At 36.5% G+C, this 15,554-nt stretch overlaps 1 protein-coding gene across 1 annotated transcript; it reads left to right on the top strand.

Moving 5' to 3' along the window:
- The first annotated feature begins 8,938 nt into the window (after nt 1-8,938).
- LOC107812468 (uncharacterized protein At5g41620) lies at nt 8,939-14,897 on the top strand. Its single transcript, XM_016637592.2, has 3 exons — nt 8,939-9,748; nt 11,271-11,396; nt 12,762-14,897. Exons 1-3 carry the CDS (start codon nt 9,329-9,331, stop codon nt 14,241-14,243), a joined length of 2,028 nt encoding a protein of 675 aa, XP_016493078.1. The 5' UTR covers nt 8,939-9,328; the 3' UTR covers nt 14,244-14,897.
- The last annotated feature ends 657 nt before the right edge of the window (nt 14,898-15,554 follow it).

Raw genomic sequence — 15,554 nt, 5'->3', positions numbered from 1 at the left:
GGGCCCGTATTTTGGTTTCGGCACCCGGTACAGGTCTTATATATGGTTTAAGCACTTTCTGTAAAGTTTGGTTGAAAACGGACGTCGTTTGACGTGTTTCGGACTCAAAATGGAAAATTTGATGTTTTATGAAATTTGAAGGAATTCTTGGATTTTAAAGCTTAATTCACGGTATATGACGTTATTTAGGCGATTTGATCGCACGGTTAAGTTCGTAGGATGTTGTTGAGTTAGTGTATGTGTTTGGTTAGGAGCCCCGAGGGCTCGAGAGTGTTTTGGAGGTGTCTCGGAGTTATTTCGGAATTGCAGAAAATTTCAGAAAAATTGCAGAAATAGTACCCCGTGAACAGTCCCATGAATAGTACCCCGTGAACAGTACCCATGAATAGTACCCGTGAATAGTACCCCGTGAACATTACCCCGTGAATAGTAAAACGCGTGAACAGTACCCCGAAAACATTCTGGGCAGAATGTAACATTTTGGCCATGAACAATATCTCATTTTCCATTTTTAGCAAATTGGAGCTCGGGGAGAGGCGATTTTTGGGACATTTTCAGAGAAAACAACGGGGTAAGTATTCTTAACTTAATTTTGGTTAGATTACCCGAATCTATTACTAGTTTTGGCACTTAATTGGTGATTTTAGTTGGGAAAATCTTGAAAACTTTCTTAGTTTAATTTGAAGATTTGAGGGTCGAGTTGATGTCGGATTTTGGTAAAATTGGTATGATTGGACTCGTGGTTGGATAAGGTTTCATATTCCGTAATTTTTGTCGGGTTCTGAAATATGGGCCCCACGGGCGAATTTTTAGTGCAATTTCGAATTTTTAATGGAAAATGTAGAATTTCATATGGAATTAATTCCTATAATTTTTATTGACTGAATCAAATTATTTATGACTAGATTTGAGAATTTCGAACCCGAATTCGCGAGGCAAAGGCTTATTGGGATTCTGAATCGGTTGCAAAGCGAGGTAAGTGTTTGGTCTAACCTTAGCTTGAGGGAATAGGAGTTGAGTCTTAATTGCTACTTGCCATTTGTCGAGTACGATGTATAGGCATGGTAATGAGTGTCTATACGTTGGTGTCTAGCATGACCGTGAGTCCTTATATCGCGAATATTCGAATTTTGTTATATCTTCCATGACTAAATGATGACTTCTATATGTTGTGAAGTGCATGTGAAAGAAATGGTGATATTTAATATTTGAGGAGCGTTGGCTCAAGTTATAAAATGAATTACTACGTAAGAAATGAAAGAAAGAGAAATAATTATTGAATTATTCCCTTGCCGAGATAATTGTGGAATTGTTGATATATTCCTGGTCGGGAATCTTATTGTTAATTGTTGTGCCCTTATTGGAATCCCGATTATTATCTAGTTTACTTCCTTGCCCCTTATCGGTGATTGTTGTTTGGGTGAGGAAGAGTGATAAAGCACGAAGGGTGATGCCGTGTATTGTTTGATATGGTGAGGAAAGAGTGTAAAGCACGAAGGGTGATGTCGTGCCGTACGATGTGCCATTCCGTACTGATATCTATTGATTATATTGTGAGGAAAGAGAGTAAAAGCACAAATGGTGATGCTGTGTACAATTTTATTTTATATATTGCTTGGGTGAGGAAGACAGTAAAAGCACGAAGGGTGATGCCGTGTACAATTTTATTTTATATATTGATTGGGTGAGGAAGAGAGTAAAAGCACGAAGGGTGATGCCGTGCAAATTGTCGATTCCTTTTGATACTTGTTGATATTATGACTTTGTTGTCTCCTTCTTTTATTGAATATTTTATTTGAAACTGGTACCTCCCCACAACATGTTCCCCCCTCCCACATTGATTGGTTGCTTCCAGTACTTCCTTTGTTGTCTATATATATACTTGAACTGCACAGGTTTATTTGATTGTCTGGTCCTAGTCTCGTCACTACTTCACCGGGGTTATGCTAGGCACTTACCAACACATAGGGTCGGTTGTGCTGATACTACACTCTGTGCTCTTTTGCATAGATACAGGTTTCGGACAGCAACAACAGTAACGCGGGTGTGAGCAGTCAGACTAGTGAGATACCGAGGTAGCCTTGCAGGCGACCGCAGGCCCGGCGTCTCCTCTATCTATTATTTTAGTCTGTTATCTCATTGTATTCGAGACAAACAACTTATTATTTTCTTTCAAACGATTGTATTCAGTATTCTTAGAAGTTCGTGAGTAATGTGACGCCAGTTCTTGGGTAGAGATTTATGTTGGATTCCGCATTTTCATTCAGTCATTTTTCATGCTATTACTAATATTAGATAAAAGTAGTAAGAGTTGGCTTGCCTAGCTCTCATTAGTAGGCGCCATCACGACTCCCGAGAGTGGGAAATCCGGGTCGTGACATAGACAAAGGTGGATTACGGGTTTTAACGCAGCGGGGGCACTCGTATTCTACTCAACCAGTGCCCCCTAAAGATTTTTAGTGTTCAGGGTGCCAGATGATTTAAATTAACCATTTTGAAGGTTTTATGGTATATACATATACATATATATATATATAGAAGATCTCTGTCAAAATTTACGGGATCATCTGATCCGTCAAGTTTATACCTAAATCCGCCTCTGTTGATAGATCTGCCCTAGCCATGACCATGCACAGAATATAGTTAGGTGTACGAATGCAAGGAACTTTACAATATAGCTCTAGGAGTGGTACGTAGGAAGATTTTTTTTTTTTTTAGGGGAGGTGGGGTGAAGGAAGACAATACAAGTTCGAGTCCGGAACCCAATTGTGGTTCTTTTGGACTCAAAATACATAAATAGGTGGGGGGAAAAGGTGACATTTTTATGTATAGCGCCACAATACTTGGCGTTATACAGTAACGTTAACTGTGCACGTTACTGTATAGCACCAAGTATTGTGGCGCTATACTGAAAAAGCTGACACGCCCAGGTATAGCGCCACAATACCTGGCGCAATACATAAGTTTTATATATAGCGCCTGGTATTTTGGTGCTATACTCCTTTTTCCTGGCCCCACCAACAATTCCTGACTTCAATAATTCAAAAGCATATAGTGCCAACTTTTTGGGTGCTACATATATATATATAAAAAAAAAAAACCGGCTAGCCATTTCCTATATAAAGAGGTTAGGATTGTATAGAAATTCATTCAAATTTTTTTTTAACTCTTGTTGAAACGTTTATTATTGTTAAATTCTCAAACATTTTTTCATTATGTCTGAAGAGCGTAGAATAAGAGTTTCATTATATTGGAAGGGTAAGGTTGTGATGGAGAATAACTCCGTGGGCTACAGTTTACCTGTTCAGTGTCATATTAAATTGCCACTTACAATAGAGTACGATAAATTGATATTGTTGTTATGCAAAAAATGAGTATGAGGAAAAGTTCAGTGATACTTAAAGTAACTGGAAGATATCCGTATTTCGTCACTACGCAAGGGGTTGATTTTTACTCGGAGTTTAACATCGACGATGATGAAACTTTGAGTGATTTTCTGAGGACTCCGGACGAATGCCGGGAATTTCCTGTAATCACAATGTTGGAGATGTACGTGAAGGTTGAAGCCGTTCCAAAAAACGAGGTTGTGCGTAGTAGAGATAACCCCCAGTCATCGGGTGGTTATTCTGGAGCAGTTTTTGCCAGACAGGTTCAGGAAATAGTGCGGTACCATGCCATATAACGTTGAATAGGAAAGTGCTGCGAAGGTGGGGTTAAGTCCCCTCGCCTGTCCCATGTACCCAACTGCTCGTTAAGCCATGCCATAAATGTGTCGTCCGCCCTGGACCGATCATCCCTCTCATAATGTAAAGCATGCCATACAAGCAGAGTCGGTATAGGCTGCGGCAGGCCAAACCGACGAAATACCCGTTCGGAGGCATGGTGCTCGAAATATCAAGGCATATGAGCGGGACAGAAGCCCTCCAAATATGTCGGGCCGAACGTGCAATATGCTGGCAGGGTACCTATCACCTCATTGCTGTACGGAGTCCAGATGAACTATCAAATAAAAACACAAACCGTTAGTATGCACAACACTAAGTTAATCTATAACAAGTAAGTTTAGTTAGATATTCACCTGTGCGTCCTCCAGCAGATCCAACACATCCCTGCAGAGGGGGAGATTATGATGGGCATCATACTCTCGTGCAAGAGTACGACGCATAACCCACCTACAGGCTAGAGGGAGTTGCGGAATTTCTACATTAGTCGGTAGTTGTGGTAGAGATGGCTGAAACTGCAGAAATCGCTCCTAGACCCAAACCTAACATACAAAGTTGACGTAAATTATAAGATTAACTATAACTAGGTAGAATTGTAACTAATGGACATATTATTTAAATATGTTATCACCTGTAGAAGTGGCAGAAAGCCACCAACGTCTCTCTGTGTGCCGATGCAAGCCCGACACATCTGCCTATACAGATATGAGATGACAACACCACCCCAGTTGTAGATGGCTGTATCCTCGATCCGGGCAATATGATGCAGAAAACGGAGGCTCACTAGGTTTCCCGAAGTGTTCGGGAACAAGACCCCCCAAATAGAAGGAGCAACAGCAGCCTCGTATAACTCTGTACATCCACCTCCGCTGACTCGTCGGCGATAGTATGGTGGATCTGCACCAGGTGGTCTCTAATGGGGACCAACTGTATACGACTAGACCCAGATGCTATCTCCTCGTCCTTCGGCATGAAACCCGTGAGCATGTGCAACATATCCCAATATGCCTGCCGCGAATAATATCTCATGGTCGCAGGCAGTAAAACTGGCAAGCCATCAACGGATAGGCCATATAAAATCTCAGCATCCTAGAGTGTGATGGTGGCCTCGCCGATGGCAAATGGAAAGTGTGCGTCTCAGGTCGCCACCGCTCAATCAAGGCCGTGATCAAAGCATAGTCGAGCTGTATCCGGCCAATCCTAATAATCCTATATAATCCCATCTCATCCAGGTAATGGACTACGCGGGGATGTAGAACGCGGGGAGGACTCAAAAACTCCCACAATAGATCCACTCTCCTAGCCCGGAAAGTCTGCGTAAGCAACTGTCCGTCCCATATATACTCGGATCTATGCTGGGGCTGTAGGGCTAATAGATCCAACGTCCGAGGGCCGGGATGTATAGTCGCGTCCATGTCGTCAACTGTAAATTCATATTTTTTAATAACTTAATTGTACAAATTATATATATATATATATATATATATATATATATATATATATATATATATATATTTATATATATATATATATATATGGGTTCAGGGCTCGATATTTTGAGGACCAGTGACACCAAACTATCATTAATAATTATGTGTTTTTATTATAATTTAAATTCATATTTTTTAATAATTTAATTGTACAAATTACTAATTATGTGTGTATATGGGTTCAGGGCTCGATATTTTGAGGACTAGTGACACCAAACTATCATTAATAATTATGTGTTTTTATTATAATTTAAATTCATATTTTTAATAACTTAATTGTACAAATTATATATATATATATATATATATATATATATATATAAAGGAATTTTCAACAACCAGTATAAAATACTTAAACAAAAGGATTTCTAAGCTAAAATACTACACATTACTACGCTACAAGGCTCTAAATTTTACTACGCTAAAAGGGTCTACGTTTTACTACGCTAAAAAGGTCTAGATTTTTCTACGCTAAAAAATAATCTAAACTAAACATAAACAACAAATAAATTTAATTGCAAATAAAACACAAAACGACATGAAAATACATATATATAAATTAGGATATTAACAGACAAATTTATTTTACAAATTTATATTTTTTTAGAAAACACTAATATTAAATCCGGATAAATTTAATATGCTAGTTTCGAAAAAAAAACACAAACCGAAATAAAACACATACAAATCAAATAATATGCATTATTATAAATGTTTCAACTTAAAATAAATCGAAATACCTCGATTTAGATTTCGGAAAGCAAAAAATTGAAATTTTGACTCCGGAAGTGTGAATCAACAATAACACGAAGCTCTACTGTAATGTGGGACCTACATTCTTCAAGTTTTATGTATCGGGGGGGGCCCAATTTTTTTTTTTAAAAGGAGGGCAGAAGCGGGTATGGGGTGGGGGACCAAGAAGAGAGGAGAGGTTAAAAAAATGGAGGATGAAACGATGAAGAAGACGGAAGAAATTTAAAAAATGTATGTATAGTGCACGGTGTTGTGGCGCTATACCTGTGCCGTGTCAGCTTTTACAGTATAGCGCCACAATACCTGGCGCTATACATAACGGTGCCGTTACAGTTAATGTATAGCGCCAGGCATTGTGGCGCTATACATAAAAATGTAATTTTTTTTTATCACCTATTTGTATACTTTGAGTCCAAAAGAACCACATTTTGGTTCCGGACTCTACAAGTTCTGATCGACAGAAATATATTTTAGGAATTTCATCGAGATTTGAGATTCTCGTGTTAAGTACAAAGTATTGTTAAAAGACGAGAATATACATATGTTAAATTGTTAGTGTTCAGAAAATTCCTTCAAAATTTGTGTTGATAATTTAATCCGTTATTTTATCACATACTATAGTTACTCAAGAACTCAATAGTCCAATGTTATATATTTTTTCACATGGTCACCTTTTGACAGAAATTACACTTTGATGAAATTAAATGTGATTTTTGTTATCTCTATAACTGATACTCTTACAATTTTTTTCTCGGTAGTCGGTCCTGTTTTAAAGACTTAATTAATTTGAATTCACGTCGATAAGTTTATGACCTTTAGTTAAGATATTGTGCAGAATAACTCGAGCTCAGAGGAAGTAACGCATGAGCAATGATGGTTTTTAAATGCGATTTAAAAGATATAAATAAAATCAAATATATATTTTTAAATTTACAACGTCTACACTTCCTTTTCCCTTTCACTGAAAAGAATTACGTTGAGATAATACTTAATGGTACTCTAAAAATGTCACATGCATGCTTTCTATAAATAGGTAAAAGAAAGTGTAAATGCTACTTATAATGCTATCAATGTTAGCTTTCACTTTCTGATTACCACAATAGAGAAAAGCACCACTTATTGATTACCATAAAAGTTATTGATGTCTTCACATAGCATCCCTATATAATATTCATTTATTATAAAAGCTAAATTTTTTCGAAATCGATTTTAATGTTATATTATAATATTTGTTCTCTATAACAACACTTCATTATAACAGCAAAAAAATATCGAAACAAACAAGGATGTTATAGAGAGTTTGACTGTATGTGTTGACCATATGTGGATCTAAGGTTTAAACTCGGTGAGTTTATCATTTAAGGTTTTTGATATTGAGCTCATTATATTTTTACAGTTATAGATTAACAGTCAAAAAATATCGAAACAAACGAGGCTGTTACAGAGAGTTTGACTGTATGTGTTTACCATATATGGATCTAAGGTTTAAACTCTGTGAGTTTAACGTTTAAGGTTTTTGATATTGAGCTCATTATATTTTTAAAGTTATAGATTAATATTTACTACTCCCTCTGTTTCAATTTACGTGAACTCATTTGACTGGACACAGAGTTTAATAAAAGAGAGAAGACTTTTGAACTTGTGATGTAAAATGATGCACATATATTTTGTGTGTCTATAAATCATTGCATAAAGGTAAATTGTTACCAAATAAGAAAAAAGATTATTCTTTTTAGTATGGACTAAAAAAAATAGATTTACATAAATTGAAACGAATAGAGTATTTATTATAATTTTAATAAAATTTTACACATAAATTTATATTTCGCTTCAAAAATTATGGGTCAAATCGAACTCTTGGATTCATTGGTAATTCGCTCATGGTGTTAACTACTATGATTAATGATAATACTGTATATGCACATGTCATATTGCATTCATATTGAATTGACGTTGAACTATCATTTCAGAAAAATATTTAAATATTCTTAGTTCGCTATAGCAAAAAAACAAAATTTACTCAAAAATTTGCCATTTTACTCTTAAATTTATCACGATAACAACAATCCAGTAAAATTTTATCAAATAGAATATGAAAAAAATAAAATGTACACAAATCACACGCATACTTCGAATGAGTACAAAAACTGTTACCGGGAGACCCTCGGCTCAAAAAACGAATTAAATTTATCAGAAAATACAATAAAAATTTGTCAATATTTTAGAAAGCTATCTGCTACCATATTGAATTCAAGTTAGTCTATTTATTTTCTCACTTCAAGAAATTACAAAAAGTAAACGGTGAACGTGAAGTTCCAATTTGAGGGATGTATCCGTACACTATAGTGTAAAAGGAGCCGATTGGTTTTTTTAGTTATTTACAAACTTATTTTTAGACTTTATATCTTTTTTTTATATATGACAAATTTACTATTATACGTAAGAAATATATTTTTTACACGTAAAAAATCTAAAAATATATTAAAATTATAAAGGGACATAATGAAAAATTATTTCTCGAAAACATTGGTTTACCCAAGGGGTAATATGTTAAGATCGAAATAATCACGTATCATGCGTAAGCTAGTAAAATAAATCTTGAATAACGATAAATCAGACAATAGAAGAGAAATATATCAAAAGAAACACAAATATTTAACGTGGTTCGGTCAATTGGCCTACGTCTACGGCGGAGATGAGCATTCTACTATATAAAAAAGAGTACAAATATCGAGAGAACAACCTCATGAGGAGGCAAATACAAGTGGCAGGGTAATACTTATCCCGAAAAGTTTTCCCTCCAAATAATACTCTCTAACCCTTTATGACTATATTGTGAAAACTACCGCGTACCGAATAAAAAGGAAAGATCCTTAATTTATAGAAGTTTAAAACTTTTTCCTCTAAAAATACGAGAGCCAAATATAAAATATTTATAATTTTTTTTATAAAAAAGGGGTCATTTATAATAAATACATTGCTCGAGAGAGAGGAAAATCAAGGGCGATAAGAAATTTACACAAACACCTGAAATAAAAATGAATTGTATTTGACAAAGCAGTCTGTGTGGCTACAACATAGAGTCCCCCCTCTTGTAATAATTTTGCTGAATAGTGAATACCCTCATTAAAGTCTACTATACTAGTAGTAGTAGTACTATTTTTTGGCCATGGATACAACCATTAAAACCACAAGAAAAGTTGCAGAGAATCTCCAGTCAAGTCTCAACAAAGGCTCATACTGCTGTACAATACAAGTAGCAGTAGCTGTAACAGTTACTACAGTGAGTTAACTCAAAGATAATGGGTGGTTGAGAGAGAGAAAAAAGAAACAATATTTTAGTAAGTGTGTGTATAGAGAGAGATGAAAAGGGGAGAAAAAAGTGGGGTTGAGACAGCAGAAAAGCAAGAAAATTTAGGGGAAAAGTTGAAGAAAATAGGGAAAAGAGGGGGACATAACACACCAGTAATACCCTTTTTGAGGTTCCAAAATTATCATAATCATAATAATAGTAGTACTACTACTGTTGTTGTTCAAGAAAGTGAAATTGGAGAAACCCCTTTTCATAATTCTTCTGTTTCTGCTAGAAAACTTGCTGCAATTCTTTGGGAGCTTCATCACTGTAACATTCCTTTTTCTAAAATGCATAGTAGTAGTAATAATGTTGTTCCTCATTCAAGAACCAGGCGTCTTCAGCCTTATCACCACCATAGAAATCATCTTTATGAGGATAGTAGTAGGGTTCTTGAACACCCTGATCCTTCCCCAAGTTCACCTGACCTGGTAATTTTAGCTACTTTTGTTTTTACCCTTTTGTTTTAATAGTGGCAAAAGTTGGTAATTTAGTTAGTATTGTATGATTCGGGGGGGGGGGTGGTGGTGGTGGTTTTTGATTATATTTTCTTGATTGTTTGTGGTAAAGTTGGAATCCTTGAGTTGATTTTATAGTTCTGAGGGTGTTTATGCTAACTTATTATGTTGTTGGAGTTTCTAGGTCATCAGAATTCCCTCTTGTTTTTCCAATAGCTCTGTGAATGGTAGTTACCATTTGTCTTGGTAATTTAGCTACTTTTGTTTTAATAGTGGCAGAAGTTGGTAATTTAGTTAGTATTGTATCATTTGGTGGATGGTTTTTGATTATATTTTCTTGATTGTTTGTGGTAAAGTTGGAATTTTTGAGTTGATTTTATAGTTATTAGGGTGTTTGCTAACTTATTATCCTGTTGGAGTTTCTAGCTCATCAAAATTCTCTCTTATTTTTTCAATAGCTCTGTGAATGGCAATTACCCTTTTGGTTACTAGTGGCAGAACTTGGTAATTTAGCTAGTTTTCTTGATTATTTGTGGTCTCACCTTCTCTAGCCCTCGGTTTATCTGAAACAATCTTTTTGTCCTTCCAGACTTCCAGACCAGGGGTAAGGCTGCGTACATCCTACCTTCCCCTGATTCCACTTGTGGGATTATACTGGATGGTTGTTGTTGTTGTTGTTCTTGATTATTTGTGGTAAAGTTGGAATCTTTGAGTTGATTTAATAGTTTTGAGGGTGTTTGGCTAACTTATTATGTTGTTGGAGTTTCTAGCTCATCAGAATTCTCTTTTGTTCTTCAATAGCTCTGTGAATGGCAATTACCCTTTTGTTTAATAGTGGCAGAACTTGGTAATTTAGCTAATTTTCTTGATTGTTTGTGGTAAAGTTGGAATCTTTGAGGTTTTGGCTAACTGATGTTGTTGGAGTTGCTAGTTTTTACTGTCCCCTTCTGATTCTCTGTCTCTGATGTTCTTTTGTTCTTGTTCATCTCAATTTAATCCACAAGACTTCAACTTTTACAATTCTAAATATGCCTCAGATTCTTTATTTACTTCAAATACTCTTGGATTTGTTAGATCATTTGAGTATCTTAGCAAGCAAGAGATACTGCTTGATTTGCACTAAAGATTATGCTTTGATTCCATAGAGCATTTCATTGCAATAAACTTTTAAGGACCAACAGGTGGTTATGCCTCTAAAGGATTTCCAGCAAGGTTATTTATCACGTTGTCTGAGTTTGTTTTCATGCTTTTGACTGTTGTGCTGGAATAGAGGCATAATCTATTTGGGGTGAGGCATAATCTGTTTTGTACTGGAATAGAGGTGGTTGAAAAGAGCGCATGGATACCCTAAATTTGTTTGACATTAAGGGCGTCGTAGTAGTTGTTGAATTCTGTGTTCAGTTCCTATCTCTTTTCTAAGTTAGAGTATAATTTGAGCTAGCAAAGTTTTGAAATTGTGCAGCATTCACTGACATTTGTGTCTTTTTTATGCCAGCCAGGGAGTGCGGGCAGTTTGAGGAGGCATGTAGCTGCGTCATTGATGCAACATCATCGATCAATTGAAAGGACCAACCATGCGATACAACCTGTATCTCCTGCAAGCTATGGCAGTTCAATGGAGGTAAAGAGAGTTCGTAATTTGCATCGATGACATCTTTATGGGCAATACTTAACTATACTATGGAGAAGTCAATTATGCAGTATTTCATTAAGGAATTTAGAGCTGATGGAAACTGAAGGGGAGCCTTGGAGCAATGGTAAAGTTGTCTCCATGTGACCTATATGTCACGGGCTCGAGTCGTGGAATCAACCACTGATGCTTGCATCAGGGTAGGCTGCCTACATAACACCCCTTGGGAAAGGCCTTCCCCGGCCCCTGCGTAATGCGGGATGCTTCGCGCACCGGGCTGTCCTTTTTTAGAGCTGAAGGAAACTATTTCTCAAAGTAACTTAGGTAAAGAGATCTTATACTCTTTGCATCACAAATCCTCGAAGCCCAATGTCCATTAACTTTAGTTGACCCTTTGCAGCCATAGAATAAATGTCCTTATATCCTAGTTGTTGATTATTCCAATTTTCATAGCTTCTTTCACTGCGAACATCTTGAGAGGATCAATTTTTTTTTCCAGAGGACATTTTATCTCATGGTTCCGAAAAGTGATTAGTAACTTAAATTGGCCATTATTATTCATTGTGGTTGAGGGAGTCCTCTCCACAACAGTGAGTCAAAAGTTCAAGGCTGATAGCCTGAAAGTGATTCGTAACTTGAAAAACTTGCTCCACTAGTTATTTCCCTCGGTAACTATGGAGCAGTCATCAGCTATCCTTTGACCAACATTTGTAGTTTTCTCTTTAGTTTATCTTCAATGTCTGTTTCCTTCCAAGTTATTACTGGATTAATCTGATTGATAACTGCAAACTAAACAATCAGGAATGCAGTTGAAGCAGGCCGTTCCATTCCCTTTTTTTCAATCGCTTGAGCAAGCTATTGTTCTAGTGGATATTGGACAATCTAAGGCATGATTAAAATCCTTTAAATCTGAATTCTAAGATGTTTGTTCCACTGGTGGAACAGTTTCTTTTAATATTTATTTCATTTTTGTGAGACTTGATGCACGAGGCCAATTGTTCAAATCCCATTAGCAATATTTTCTTGTGGCCACCTTTATGGTGCTATAGTTTGTCTGTAGCACGTGCCCCAAGTTTCTCCTTCTTGAATGGATCTAATGTGACTTGTGATGTGCTTCTAGGTAAACCAAAAAGAATGCTTATGCCAAGTACAACAAACGAAAATGACCTTAAAATTATTCTTCTGCACCTTTAGATTGGTAGATGATACGGGGAAAGTACAACGGCCGAGAACATCACTCAATAACTTGTTGTTTTAAGGATAATATTTGTGAATTCTTCATTATTAGAAAAGGAAAATATCATGTAAATTCTTTCCTAATAATGCATCTAAAGCTTCACATGTATATTCTTTCAGATTGCACCTTACAACGCTGCAGCAACACCAACTAGTTCTATAGATTTGAAAGGGAGAATTGGAGAGGCAAGCTACAGCCTAAAAACATCTACGGAACTATTAAAAGTACTGAATCGAATCTGGAGCCTGGAAGAGCAGCATGCATCCAACATGTCACTCGTGAAAGCATTAAAGAAAGAGCTAGATCATGCTCGTGTCCGGATCAAGGACTTGGTGCGACATCAGCAAGTGGATAGACATGAAATAGATGAATTGATGAAGCAGATAACAGAGGAAAAAGTGGTAAGGAAAAGTAAGGAGCAAGATCGGATTAATTCTGCTATTCAATCTGTCAGAGATGAACTGGAAGACGAAAGGAAGCTAAGAAAACGCTCCGAGACCCTGCATCGGAGACTAGCTAGGGAGCTGTATGAGGTGAAAACATCTCTTGCTAATGCTTTGAAAGAGAGGGACAAAGAGAAAAAGTCGCGACAACTTCTTGAAGACCTTTGTGATGAGTTTGCTTGGGGAATAAGACATTATGAACAAGAGCTTCATTCTGTAAGACAGAAATCAGACAAGGATTGGACTGAAAGGACTAACGGCGATCAACTAATTCTGCACATTTCTGAAGCATGGCTTGATGAACGGATGCAGACAAAAGTGGAACCTCAATATGATCAAGGTGATAAAAGCTCAATCGTAGAAAAATTCAGGTCTGAAATAGAGACCTTCCTTCAAACTAAACAAACTGATATCAGGAATAATGGTCGCTTAGGGAATCCCACCGACCGAAGAGGTTCTCTGGTTTCCATCCCTCTTAATGTTCCTGGCAGTGCTCCACAAGATGAGGGTGACGACTACGATTCTGTTAGCAGTGATTCACACTGTTTTGAGTTGCAAAAACCAAGTGCTGCTGAAGAAACAATGAGACCAAATTACATTTTGAGGAAACCTGCGTTACACGAAAGGTCAAAAGGTAGCAGCGTGTCTAATTTGCAAGTGAAGTTTGAAGAACAGATGGCTCGAGCTTCATTACCAAGTGAAAGGAGGAACCAGCTTGACGATAAGGATCCGGGAGAAACTAGTGAAAAGAACCAAGTTGAAATTAGCACTTCGAAGAAGTTCGAAATATGTGAAGTAACAGAAGAAGATAATAGTTCTGGAAAAAAGAATAAAGCTGATGGAACACCTGGAGTCAACTCAAATTATATGATTGATGAATTAATTAGAAGTCACTATTTATTGTCAGAAGGTGGAAACATGCCACCTGAAAATGATTATGAGTTAGCTTCTTATGGAACTTCAGTCAGGAATGCTCGGGCTAGTCCGGTCAGGCAATGGACGGAGAAGCTTCCTCCCTCACATGAGAACATATCTGAGTCATCAACTAAATTGCCACCAGATTTAAAGGAGAATACTTTGAAGGCCAAACTACTGGAAGCAAGAACAAGGGGTCAACGTTCACGATCACGTTTGAAAGGCACCAAGATTTCCTTCTAGTTCTTATGTTTAAATGCTTTGGTAGCTTGAAACAGCATAATGCATGTCAATATTATGGCAATCTGTATGCCATATAAATAGTCGTTGCATGGCAAGTCAACAACATATATATATAGATGAGATGAAGCGAAGTATTTACTTCTGAAAGCTGATCATTTTGTAATGATGGATGAGATGGCAAGTTCAACTGTAACAGCTCCGCATCATATTTGAGTGCCTGCACAGAGATCTGAGTGTTCTGTTTAGGTGTGGTTATTAAAGAATCTTGTTACATTAGCTGCACATCATGTACATTTCTCAGAAAGGTTACCACTTTCCTTCAGTGTACATGGAACTTTTGTTTATATTGAATTTTTCTGGTCTAGGCATGTGACCAGGAGATCACGGGTTCGAGCTGTGGAAACAGCCTCTTGCAGAAATGCAAGATAAGGCTACATACAATAGACCCTTGTGGTCCGCCCCTTCTACGGATCTTGCGCATAGTGAGAGCTTAGTGCACCAGGCTGCCCTTTTTTCTCTTCTGGTCTAGGCAATCTTTTGACTAGTTGGATGATTTTTGTACCTTAATGTTTCATTCAGCTTTGAGTACATTAATGGTGGCTATAAACTAGTACAGTGACACAAGCTCCTTAGTTATAAAAATGTACTTTTGGATATCCTCTTGAGTCCATAAAAGACCTGAGAAACTTGCTTTTTAATGTACATAGGATTCTTGGTCTTGGTCCCCTTACATAATTGATTGTGTTTTCTCATTGAAGTCTATAACACTTGACCATAGGTTATACAGTGGTGGACCTGAAAACAAGGCTAGAGACATTGAGACATCATGTATGTCAGATATTTTCACCAAGGTGAAATGCAGGGGCGGCTCAAGTATATACGGCATAAAGCCAAAGTTTAATATGAGGTCTAAATTTTTAAAAGAAAGTTATACGATATATTTTTTATTTAAAGTCTATTTTTCTAGTTTTTTTTGAGATATAAAGTGTTAATAATCCTTTATATAATTGATTTTCCCTAATAATTCGTTTTCGATAGATAATATAGCCAACTCATTTAATCTTTTTTTGAGATACTGTTAATTTCAGATAAGATTTTATAGAGCAATAGAAGTATAGAACTATTGAAAGCTTAAATTTCTTGGAATATGAAGAGATCGGGAAAAGAAAGATTGACTTGAACAAATTAAAAAAGGGAGAGTAAATTTTTTACATGTTGTCTAATGAAGGAGTAAAAAGTGAAAAATTGAAACGTTGGGAAAACTACTCATCTACCATGTTTAAGTAAGTCAAATTATTACTTTATTTATGT

This window comes from Nicotiana tabacum, chromosome 1, assembly GCF_000715075.1.
Source record: "Nicotiana tabacum cultivar K326 chromosome 1, ASM71507v2, whole genome shotgun sequence".
In the NCBI taxonomy this organism is placed as follows: Eukaryota; Viridiplantae; Streptophyta; class Magnoliopsida; order Solanales; family Solanaceae; genus Nicotiana; species Nicotiana tabacum.
The sequence above is the reverse complement of the archived record's forward strand: the minus strand, read 5'-3'. Positions and strand labels throughout refer to the sequence as shown.

Excerpts from the sequence above, each read along its gene's own strand:
- LOC107812468 (XM_016637592.2), top strand. The coding sequence starts at position 9,329 with ATGAAAAGGGGAGAAAAAAGTGGGGTTGAGACAGCAGAAAAGCAAGAA. Across the intron at positions 9,749-11,270 it reads CCCCAAGTTCACCTGACCTG|CCAGGGAGTGCGGGCAGTTT; the intron begins GTAATTTTAGCT and ends TTTTTATGCCAG. Across the intron at positions 11,397-12,761 it reads GCTATGGCAGTTCAATGGAG|ATTGCACCTTACAACGCTGC; the intron begins GTAAAGAGAGTT and ends ATATTCTTTCAG.